The 12,165-nt window shown below is 42.4% G+C and overlaps 1 protein-coding gene across 1 annotated transcript in view; it reads left to right on the forward strand.

The window, feature by feature from the left end:
* Positions 1–12,165, forward strand: part of SLX9 (SLX9 ribosome biogenesis factor) — a 75,517-nt gene that overhangs the window by 53,782 nt on the left and 9,570 nt on the right. Inside the window, exons 3-4 of the mRNA XM_053283007.1 lie at positions 5,599–5,667; positions 11,013–11,166. Coding sequence (XP_053138982.1) covers positions 5,599–5,667; positions 11,013–11,166 — 223 coding nt within the window. The remainder of the gene's footprint in view (positions 1–5,598; positions 5,668–11,012; positions 11,167–12,165) is intronic.

Below are 12,165 nucleotides of genomic sequence, written 5' to 3' on the forward strand. Positions count from 1 at the left end.
TGGAGGAAGCAAGGAGGGAAGGGGCACTTGCACCCTCCAGCAATTCATCCCTTTCTTTTTTGCTGCTTCCCCATGTGAAATGGGGCAAGCGATGTACAGATGTCTGAGAGGTGGCGGGCAAGCAAGGCAGGAAGTCTACCTCTCCTTGAAGCCGGGGGAATGGCACATCTGCCCTTTCCCACAGGACTCGGAGCTTTGGTGGCATATGGGTGGTGATGGCGTTAAATGTGTCATGGGGGTGGGATGAGCACCTTCTCAGCCCCTGCACACCAAGTCGTGGTTGGTTCTCTCCCACCAGAACATTTGAATTGTGCACCTGCTCTATGCAATTCTTAGCCCAGTCTTGTCACAAGGCTACTGTCTTCATGCCAACATAAGGGTTCACAGCACAAAACCTGCTGTAACGGATTCATGCACTGCGCAGGGTTTGGACTAAAGATTTCAAAGAACCCTTCCAGTTCTAAAATTCTGTACATCTTATGGCTATACCTGTGTAAATAAGTTTGTTTCATGGGTAAAAAATAGTCACAAATATGACTAATTTTCACAATTCTGGCAAATATTTCTGGAAGTTCTTAAGTATTTTGTTGGGAAGTAGGATACATAGGAACATTGGAAGCTGCCATATACTGAGTCAGACCATAGGTCTATCTCATTCAGTATTGTCTACACAGACTGGCAGCGGCTTCTCCGAGGTTACAGGCAGGAATCTCTCTAAGCCCTGTCTTGGAGAAGCCAGGGAAGGAACTTGGAGCCTAGATGCTCTTCCCAGAGCGGCTGCATCCCCTAAGGGGAATATCTTACAGTGCTCACACTTCCAGTCTCCCTTTTGTATGCAACCATGGTGGAACCTGCTTAGCTTAAGGGAACAAGTCATTCTCTTCCCATAGTATTCTGATTCTCAAATAGTCATGGGACATATTTAAGCTAACTAAAGTTGCTGTGATGTGAGCTTTCATCAAGTAGAACTTGCTGTTAGATGCGTGAATTAGTCTGGAAAGTTAGGTTTCCATCCACATGGGACCAGATGGCAGAAGAACAGTGTGTTTGTATAGAAAGTACAAGAGATCATTGTAGGCGTGTCCCATTTTCCCTATAGTTGGAAGGCACATGGTATACCCAGTTTACTGTAACTAGTATTCATTAGGCTGACAGAAAGTGACTAGCCCAAGGTCACCCAGTGAGTGAATGAGGAATTAATCCAGGTCTCCCTGCTCCTAGTCTGACCACTGTACCACACTGACAAAGAGGAATTTTTGCCGAGGTGCCTTCTGCAGAGGTTTGCTGTAGCAAAGTGGTGATCTGGAATTCCTTGCAATGGCATCATTGTATTCAGATGTGCACACTTTTCCTGCCTTTGCTAATATTGTATGTTGGAATCCAGTGAACAAAAACACGGACTTTTCATTCTAGGAGTCAGCTGTACATGCCTGACAGGACTTTCATAGAGCTATAGAGGAAAAACAAAATCTTTACAGAACCACTTATCTCTAATCTATGGCAGCCATTCATTTGTATAAATAGTTTGTTACTAGATGTCAAACAGACCTGCTTCTAGCTTCCTGGCTGCAGCAAGCCTTGATTTTCATTTGCTTGCCTTGGATCTGCACAGAAAATACACTGATTTTGCCCTTCACACACATCTGACCATGCCGGATTAGGAAATATGCTGAAGCAGCCAACTGGACAGATCGCAGCTGAGATGCAGAGTTTGGAAAATCAATACATTACTAATAAAAATGCCCTTCCCCAGATATTGATTGAAAGAAAGGTTAAGCCTTGGCAATCCTCAAATGCCCTCTGCATTTGCATGCTAGCAGTGCTAAAAAAGTAAATAAAAGGAAGGCTCACCACTACTTTGGCAGTCATGCTGAGCAAGCAAAAGCAAGGTAGTTCTGTGCATGTGTGATACCCACAAGGGACTACAGGAAGAGTGAGATAATCCCCTACAAACCTAGCTAAAGGATTCTGGTTTGTGGCTGGGCAGTGGGAACCCTCTGATATAGCAAATGTGGGGTTACCCACCCACCCCCGCATTATATGGGTTAGTTCAGGCTAAATTGGGCCTAGGTGCACATCTTCTGAACCTTCCCTTGCTTTCTCCCATTAGTCTGGAGGAAAGCAAGTGGCAGGCTGCTTAATTCTCTTCACCCCAATGCGACAGCACTCCACCCTCCTGCTGCTAGGACTCCATAGCAGTGTGAGCGCAATGTGCTTGGGTATAGTAATTCCTTGTTTATGTTCAAGTCTCACACACAGTACAGTAAGGGACTACTTTGTTTATAACCAGAGGACATGAATTACAATAAAATATACAACAGAGATGAAAAAAGGAAACTGTACAGTAAACAATGCAAAATCCTTCATGCCAATTCCACCATTAAATACCACTCTGGTATAACACACAAAACCACCTTAAGTGGCGCAGGGGGGAAATGCTTGACTAACAAGCAGCAGGTTGCCGGTTTGAATCCCTGCTGGTATGTTTCCCAGACTATGGGGAACACCTCTATCGGGCAGCAGCGATATAGGAAGATGCTCGAAGGCATCATTCATACTGCGCGGGAGGGGGCAATGGTAGACCTCTCCTGTATTCTACCAAAGACAACCACAGGGCTCTGTGATCCACTGCAGTTTTAGTTGAGTGACCAGCACTGAGCACTGTCAGAATTTTCATCTACCAAACTGATTACCATCTCTTCCTCTCTAAGACCAATCCATTTCTTGATCAAAATGGGACAACAATTTCTTTCTGAGGTCATTATGCAGCCTACAATGCAACAGATGATGCAGAATATCCTCAACGGTCCTAATTCCTCACATGCATTTGCAGGATATCAGAGGTATTTTAAGGTTCCCCCCATCAAGGAACAATGAAGTACCATAAGAACAGGGTCATCCCGTCCCAAAGTAAAAGGCACTTTACTCTCTGCACACTTGTTGGCCAGGCCCCTCCTGCTCTGCTCCTGTCTTCATCTTCTTGGCCCACCCAGCTCAGGGTCTTCTCCCTTTAGGAACATGGGAGAGACTCAAGAAACACAGCTTCCTTGGTCTTTCAGTATAACTAAATGCAGTAAGCAGCCCCTTGTGAAGATGCTGTCTGTAGCATGCCTGCTGCTCCCCATCCCCAACCCCACCACCAGGATCACTAGAGATGGTGAGAGAGAGAGAGAGAGAGATCCACTGTCCCCCTCCAGAGGTGCCATTGCCTCATATATCAAAGGCCTCCACTATCGGAGAAAGAGAGTTCCTCAGTTCCCCCACCCCAGCCATATCCTACGCAAATCAGAGCTGCAGTCTCCTCATTACTTGGTAGCAAAGTTGTATGAATCCCCCACCCGGCATGTAGCTTCTCACCTTAATAATGTTATGGCCTGTTAGTTGGCAGAAAAAAAGAAGGCAGAGAAAACCCAGCAGAATAAGCTGCAGTATCGCTGCTGCAGATCAGAACAGGAAAGTGGTGTCATAACCACATCAACCAATGAGGTGTGTTTTCAGTCTCTAGTGTTGCTAGGTTAAGTATATTTTCTTAAACTCTAAAAGTTAAAATAATGAGTTTTGTTCACTGTTCCCTCTAAGGCATGCACGTGCTCACACGTTTTTGGATGTCTGCTCAGTTCATTTTAGGTCCCGCTCAGGCTGAATTAGGAAAGTCCCACTCTGATACACATGCATACACACTGCCTTGATACTACCGCCCAGAACAAAACTCATCCCACACAGAGATGGAAGAAATTAGAGGGACCACTGGTTTTGTTTCACTACCTAGTAATTATGGGACTGAATTCAGTTATGGGACTGATTCAGAAATCTGAGTGTTGGGAAAATACCCCATTGTAAGGGATGATCCAGTTCTAAATAGTGATGAAAGATTGTCTTGGACCTTTCAAGATGTCTCATCTTCTAGTAATTAGCTATGGCACAATGGACAATCCCACCAGAGATGGAAAAATGTGCCTAGCTCCCTGCATCCCTTCTAGGACCTGGGACTGTACTAGGGCAATGTTTTGTGCAGTTTAGTCAATCTGTTGTGCCAGAAGTGCAGGATCTTGTACTGAGGAAATCCCAGTACAAGATCCTGAGCTGCTGGCATAACATACTGACAGATTGTGTGTGTGTGTGTGTGTGATACTTTAACAGATTGTAAACTTCTTAGAAGTATCCCAAAGGGGTGTGTGTATATGTGTGTGTGTGTTTCCCCCCCTTCCCACTGAAAGCATATGTAATTCCTCAATTAGGTCAAAGTTCTGCACACAGTATAAGAGGGAAGAGAGGCTAAACTGCTAGAAAGTATTAATTACTAACTGGTAAATTTAATAAAAAGGAGGCCTTAGATTTTGGCACACCATGCCTTAAAGATTCTGTCAGTAGGGGGGGTGAGGGTCTTGTGACACCCACTTTTGCATGACTAACTGCATCAGTGTTTTAGTTGCATCAGTTAGTTGCACATAGGAAGCTGTCTATTAATTAATTAATTAATTAAATTACTGTATGTAAACCGCTTTGGGAACTTTAGTCATACAGGGGTATATAAATATTCATCGTGCTCGTATTACACTGGGTCAGGCCATTGGGCCATCTAGCTCAGTGTGCTGACTGGCAGCTGTTCTCTAGGGTCTCAGACAGGAGTCTTACCATACTGTTCCTGGCAATATGGCCATACTGTTTTCTGTGCTTTCACTGATGTGCATTAGGAGTGTGCACAAAACCGGTTTGCCTGGTTCGGTTCGAGTCCAAAGCAGACTCAAACAGAACCGGGCATGTTTGGTCCCCCCGCCCAGGCTCGGCTCAAATTTGAGCTGGTTTGGGGGTTCTAATGTCAAAAATAAGTTTTAAAATACACCACCTCGGGGGGGGGGCACTGTGTGTGGGGGGGGGGTCTCCAACTATTTCCCCTCCCCTCTCAGCCTCTCCCCAGTCTCAAAATGGCTGTTTGGGCCATTTTCAGCACATTTGGGGCCTCTCTGCCCTGGCAGTAGCCATTTTGGAGGCCACCAAGCATGCGCTCTGGCCATCTGCATGGCTGGTGATGCTTATATACTTTTCCAGGTGATTATTATATACTGTTTCTTTTACATAACTTGTGATATTTACCTTGACTTTTTTCATATATTACTCATGTTTTCTTTATTATACAGGAAAAAAACCTGTTTTCTTGATCTTCTGTTTGATTCTTAGCTTACTTGTAAATATTGTACAGATTTTACTTCTTTTTACTTTCTTTCAGTCTTGCCCAGCTAGTGCAGAGTTTTCCTCATTTCCTTTCAAGTCTCTTCTCTCTTTGTAGCTCATGTTTTTTTGGATTGTGACTCTGTTGTGGGTAGGGAGGACCAGTTTGTTTTATTTCTGTGCAGCGGCTAGCATATTTTAGATCCTTTTATAAATAATAAATGGTGGTGGTGATAGATCTCCTTGGTTTGAATGCCTTTCACGGAGTGTTCTAAACTTTCTCTTTGAATTACTTACATAATTTCCAATTATCTCACTCTAAATTGTTTGTATGCTTGGAATATATAGCTAACTGGTGAGCAAGTACTGTTTACTAGGGCTAGATAAGACTTAAGGAAAGTATTATTCATTATAATTTAATTCTTTCAGGTGAAGAAGAAAAGCCACTTTTGTCAAAGAAAGAGAAAATGAAGCTGCGAAAGGACAGATGGCTGCAGAGCAAGTATTCCTTTGATAAATCATATTATTTGAGAGGACCACCAGATATATGGGCTTAGCACCTGTATATATCTGGGATCGCCTTTCTCGGCCAGTTGTATCCCGACCTATGAGGTCTTCTCAGCCGGCCCTCCTCAGTGTCCCAGGCCCTGGTGTAGTGCATAGTGCCTGGGCCCATGTTCCTGAGCTTCTCTATGGTTGCCCCTCTTCTTTGGAACACTTCCCCCCCAGATTCATTCAGCCCCCTCCCTGGCTGCTTTTAAGACCCACCTGTTTCACCAGGCATTTGCCCTTTAAAATTATTATTATTATTATTATTATTATTATTATTATTATTATTATTATTTTAATTAATTGTTATTGGTTAGAGTCTAGAGTCTTTGGAGGAGGTGGTATATAAGAATATTTTAATAAATATATTGTTTCCTGAAGTCTCCTAAAAGCCTAGATGGGAATCCACCCAGTCGATATTGTTCTATGAAGCTGTTTCAGCTGTTATGCTAAGCTCTGCTGGCTGATTTCTAAAGCGATTGTACATCTAGCTGGTGGCACTTCTTAGATTGTTCAAAGTGATCGATTTTCTTCTGAAGTTCTTGTTGAGGGGTGTGAGAAGAAACATTAAAGTTCTTACACAGCAAAGTATGCTCTGGTGGAAAAGATAGCCATTTAACAACATACACAAACAGGCACTAACCTTCAAAAACTGACCAGTTCTAACTGATCAAGAGAGACCTATTCATTCTCTCTCTCGTACACATGTTACAGTTATGAGGCAGGCTACTCCAGTAACTGGCTTACATGCAGGCTCAGTTACTCATGATTATTCCCATTGAAATTAATGGGGCAAGTTTACTTGTCCTATTAATTTCAATAGGAGTACTCAGTCCTGATTTTATGAAGCCTGTCAGTAGACTGGGGTCTGAGCTTTGATAGCCAGCAATTCAGAAGCAAAAAAAGAGGGTCTTGACCCTCCTCTTCTGCAGCAGATGCATCACTGAGGATGCGTCGGTTTCAAGCTGGCAATCCTCAGGTGGGGACCAAATTATGTGGCTGTAGCATGGGGAAGCAAGAGGACTCTAAGTACCTCCTGGGAGCCCTTCAAGTACCCCCTTTTAGGAACCCCTGCTTTAGGGAATGCTCTACCCTATTGAATTCATGGTGGGATGGAGAAGCAGAATAATAAGTAGGTATGAAGTCAGAAAGTACAGTTAAAATCCAAAAGATCTCCTTAGATTTGAAAGCAAAATGATAATTGGCTACCTTTTCTCCCTCGAAGTAGGAGGTCACAGCTCACAATGGGTAGTCTTCTGCTCCTTGCTCCAGATAGACAGGAAGTCTCAGGTGTTTCAGATAGGTGATGATCCGCCTGAATAGTAAGGAGTTCACCGGAAGGAAATTAGTTAGAAATTTGTTATGATGTTTGTATTACTTCAGCAGTAATAGATTATAGTAACTTGTCTATGAAGCAGATGAGGTTATCTTCCTAAACATCAATAGAATAAATCACTGTTGGAAGATTGAATAACCCATTGAATGTGTTTTTGTAGTCAAAGAATCATTTCATGTATACATATTTTTCACTCTTGAGGTTAATTTTGCTTTGTGTTTGTGCTTTTAAGCAGGATAGGAGATGTAAATAGCTTTTGTCCTACACTTTTAAAACTGAAGTTCAACTAATGGCACAACAGAAATTCTTCAGGGAATATTCCATTCCAAGCAGAATAAATTATCTTGGGCAAACTCTCAGCTCTCAGTTTGAAATATGCACACAAGCAGAGTGGCTCAGGCCCTAAAAGGATTTCATAGGATAAGAATTCAAAATCAGGTATGCGCAAACTTCAGGCAAGCAACATTTTTTGGAAAGCTTTGGAGTAACAAAGTTTTGTAGCACCAGACCAAAAAAAGAAGTGCTGCAGAACAGATTGCTTTCTATCCAAAAGACCATCCAAGGCGAAGTGTATACAATCCATATTTTTCACAAGCATCAGTAAAAGGCAAAAAAGACAGGTTAGCTGGAAGAACCCACTATGTTGTAGATTCATATGTCAGCCAGCATAACTGCAGAATGGGTGGGGCGGGGGGACCCTGATGGAGTGGGCAGGGTAATATTGATAAAATACTCAACTGATGAAGATCTAAAATCAGTAGATTCCCATCTCTATGAGTTGGAGTCAAATGGTCCATACTAAGAAGATCAGAAGGACACCGACTTGCTTAAATCTTCAGGACAATATTCAACTAAGGAAATGTGCTGGTCAAAGACTGAAATAAAGACTTTGACTAACTAAGGAAAAGACACTGGATTGGTTCAAAGGGGCATATTTGGCCTCATCATCATTGTTCTTGCTCCTTTTGCTAGGAGCTACCGCAACGTGGGTCAAATTAGTCAACTCCTCCGTTTTTATTTTGCACATGTAACTGATAGGGGAATTTATGGGTGGCTGTATCGTAATTACTTCCTTTGTTCCTTGGAGCTCTGATGCTATTGGACTCTACTGATTGCTGTTGTGAGCCACTTTATGCTTTAAAGCTGAATTAATTGCTATCTAGTGATCAGGCTGGGGCCACTATATTCTTCCTTTCCCCTCTCACTGAACTGCCAGAAATCCGTAAACTGATATTGTGGCAGAATTCAGAGGAAAGTGGATATGTTGCTAAGTGGTGTGGCATATCACCACGATGGGGAAATCTGGGTGTTTTGTCCATTTTGTCTAGTAATGGGGGGCAACATTGGTCCAAAAGCTGGATCCAACAAATTGTTAGTTTACAATGCAGTTATTACAGAAATGTGAGATATGTGAACTCCCTGGCTGACATAGACTAAATTACTTATGCGTAGTTCCACTTAATTGGGACAATGACTAAACTTGTCCAATAATATCAGTGGGACTACTCATGAGTAATTTAGTCTGTCAGCCCTGTATATAAGCAGCCATTTTAAATGTTTTCTGGCTACACATTTCATACTTAAAATTTAGTTAGATCTTAAAATCTATCTTTCTAAAAGAACTGAAAACAAGGATGCAAGCAGATACTGCACATGAGCTACTGTACAACAGAACCAATTTGACTTCATGTGCACCTGATATTTTTTACTAGGGATGTTTATGGAACAGATTTTGCATTTTGTTTTGAGCTCAAAACACAATGCAAAATGGCTAAAACGTTTTGTCAAAACAGTTGTTTACATGAAATAATTGAAACGTTTTTAGTATCAGCCATGGGAAACAATGGGAAAACTCTAAACACCCCATTGTTCCCCATAGGTAGCTGCTAGGGACATCAAAGTAGGTTGTATGGTAGGGCATGATGGGTGCTGCCTACCATCCAACCCACAAAAGAATGGTCAAGTGGGCAATTTTAAACACATTTTTAACCTTTCCCCAAGAATCCTATGTGGGTTTGGGGGAGAAGATAAAAATCTGTTTAAAATTCATCTGCTTGCCCATTTCATTTGTAGGTTGGCTGATAGGTAGCACCCATCATGCCCTACCACACAACGCACTTTGGTGTCCCTAGGAGCTCCCCAAGGGGAACAATGGGGTGTTTCAAGTTTTCCCATTGTTCCCTATGGCCGGAACAAGCTGCACTCACACAGTGCACACAAGTTGTGCATTGCCATTTGCAATGCATTTTGCCTTAGGAAAAAACTGCAGAAGTACATGATAAAGGGGAATCTTGTCCCTCCCAACACAGGGCAGTTCAAAAATGGCCAAAATAATCACTGACCCAGAATCCACTGCCAGCCACAGTGCCTGTGCTACACTAACATCATTGGCACAAGTTGCTCTCTCACACACAACTATGACTCCTTATATTACTTCCTAGCATTGCATCAGCTGCCACAGCAGGATCCTTACCTAGAAGAAAGCATAGCCATAAGCTCAACTAGAGCAACTTCAGCCACATTTTGGCTGAGTACATCGTGCAATGAAAATTGCAGTGAGTGAAGCAAAAGTTAGTCTCAAGACCAGATATGAGGCTCATCACAGCAATCACTATGAAATATTACACACACACACACACACAGAGGCCACTGTCGATTTATTACCACAACACTATCTCACAAACAAAACAAGCCTCAACTCAAGGAAGGAAGGTACCCAAGTTCTGCCTTTGGCAATCTGAGATCCAGCAAAACCAGTTAGTTATAGCAGAAATAGCACAGCATATTATAATCAGTGCTGAGAAAAGAAAACCACAAAATCAAACCTACCTTCCTCCTCTCCTCATGTATCCTCTGCAAGAGAGTAAAAGGGCTCTTTTTCCCTCCCAGTCCCTTTGAATACATTCTGAAACTTCCTTCTTTTGGGCTCCTCCTCCCTTCATCCTCCTCCCAGCCAATGGGGGCGCAGTTGCCCATGACAACACTTGATTTGTATGATAACAAGCCAACCTAGAAGCAAGAAGATTGCAAGTCAATTGGAAGCTAGTGCCAGAAAACCAATCAGCAAAGGAAAAACAGGGCTCCAAAATGGTGCTCAACATGTCAAAATATCTCGATCGAAATGGGATTGTTCTGTTCTGAGCTCAAAACAGGCCCCTTTAAAAGAGGGTGTTCTGATTTGAGCTTGAAACTGCCCATTTTGAAGTCGGAACGTTTTGCTGTCATTGTTCTGTATATCCCTAATTTTTGCAACATGTATGCCACAAATATGTATCCAAGAAGCAGCATCAGTACTGAAATATTTAAAACAATCCTGTGTACTATTATCACCAAAGCCTTTTAGATAAGGAATGTATTTGCTAGTCTTCTGAAAAGCATGCAAGTAGGTCACTCACCTAATTTGGTAAGCCATAAATCCCAAAGAATGGAAACTCTAGCTCAGGGATTCTCAGTGCTGGGTCCCCAGATGTTATTGGACTTCAACTCACATAATCCCCAGCCCCAGTGGCCTTAGGTTGGGGATTATGGGAGTTGAAGTCCAATAATATCTGGGGACCCAACAAAAGGCCTTTTCCTTATGCTCATCAGCCTTTTTTGAAGTTTGGGGCACTCAAGCAAAGCTTCCTTTGATTTTGTTCTGGGCAGATGGGAAGTGCTCCCTAAAGTATCCTAGACTGGAGAGGTAACTATACCAGGAAATATACAGTTGGGTGTGCATACTCGGAATTTTGGTTTCATAACTTGCAATGCAACTACAATGTTATTGCTAACTAAATTGGGTTTTCTGATTTTTATTGGTTTTATTTTCGACAATATTATACTCCATCCTTTAGTTAATGAAACAGACATCAATGTATATACTTGATCTGGCACATGAAGGTGATATATAAATCACAATTAATTAATTAATTGTACTTAAATTATATTCTGCTCACAGTTGTCCCCCTCCTTTTATTAGAAATTGAAGGTATTAAGCTAGCAAAGCAACGAGAAAAAGCAGAAGCAAAGCGAAAAGCTACCCCAGTTGTTGGTGACTTGCATCCACTGATGGAGGCTCTACCTGAGCTCTCAGATCTGGTAACAGTCAGCAAATTCTGCAAACAGCCTAAGACGTAAGTATACTCTTGTGGGTGTATTCCCCACCCTCCATAGCTCATTGAGACAAGTAATGGGTGTAGGCAGGAGGGTCTTAATGCTAGAACCCTTTCTCAGGTGGGATTCTATAAGCATCAAGAAAGCAATAGTGTGTATCACTTTTTGATATAAAATGGTGATGTAAAGTCTGTCCAAAGGATACATTTGGAATGGAATGGAGCTTCCATCTCAGTTTCTACTACCTCTGAATTTTGCAAATTTTGTTTTTGTTTTAAAAGGGAAAGTTTCTAACTCTCATGTTTGAGTAATGATATGTAAGAGCATGCATCTGTCTTCAGAAGCTCATGCAGAACCACATTTCTGCCTGCTTGTTGATAGTTACATTGACTGATTTGGGAAGTCAAACAAACTACCTGAGAAAGCAAAGTTAGTCGTGATGATAGGAAGATAATGAAGAGCAAGATTTTTAGTTCACTGAACAGTGAAATTTAGCAAATAGAAGGAGGTACCCTACTTGAACAATGAGACCTCTACTCATCCATTTAAGGTGCAAGATTTTCATTTTGTGGAAGTTCACATTCGAGATCTTCTCCAAGGACAGGAGCTCCTCTGACCACTTACTTCCTCATTTCTGCTTCAATGGGTGTCTCCCATTCTGCTTCAATGAGTAGGGTGCCTCCTTGTTTGAAGGAGGCAATAGTTAGACCTCTTCTTAAGAAGCCTTCCCTGGATCCCTCAGCGATTGATACTTATAGTCCAATCTCCCCTGGTAGGGCAAGGTAATCGAGAGGGTGGTGGCCAGTCTTGGATGAATCTGATTATCTAGACCTATTTCAAACTGGCTTTAGAACAGGATATGGGATTGAGACAGCCTTGGTCGGCCTGATGGATGACCTTTACCAGGGAATCGACGGAGGGAGTGTGACTCTGTTGGTCCTCTTGGATTTCTCGGCGGCGTTCGATACCATCGACCATGGTATCCTTCTGGGTCACCTGGGGGAGTTGGGAATAGAAGG

This window comes from Hemicordylus capensis, chromosome 1, assembly GCF_027244095.1.
Source record: "Hemicordylus capensis ecotype Gifberg chromosome 1, rHemCap1.1.pri, whole genome shotgun sequence".
In the NCBI taxonomy this organism is placed as follows: Eukaryota; Metazoa; Chordata; class Lepidosauria; order Squamata; family Cordylidae; genus Hemicordylus; species Hemicordylus capensis.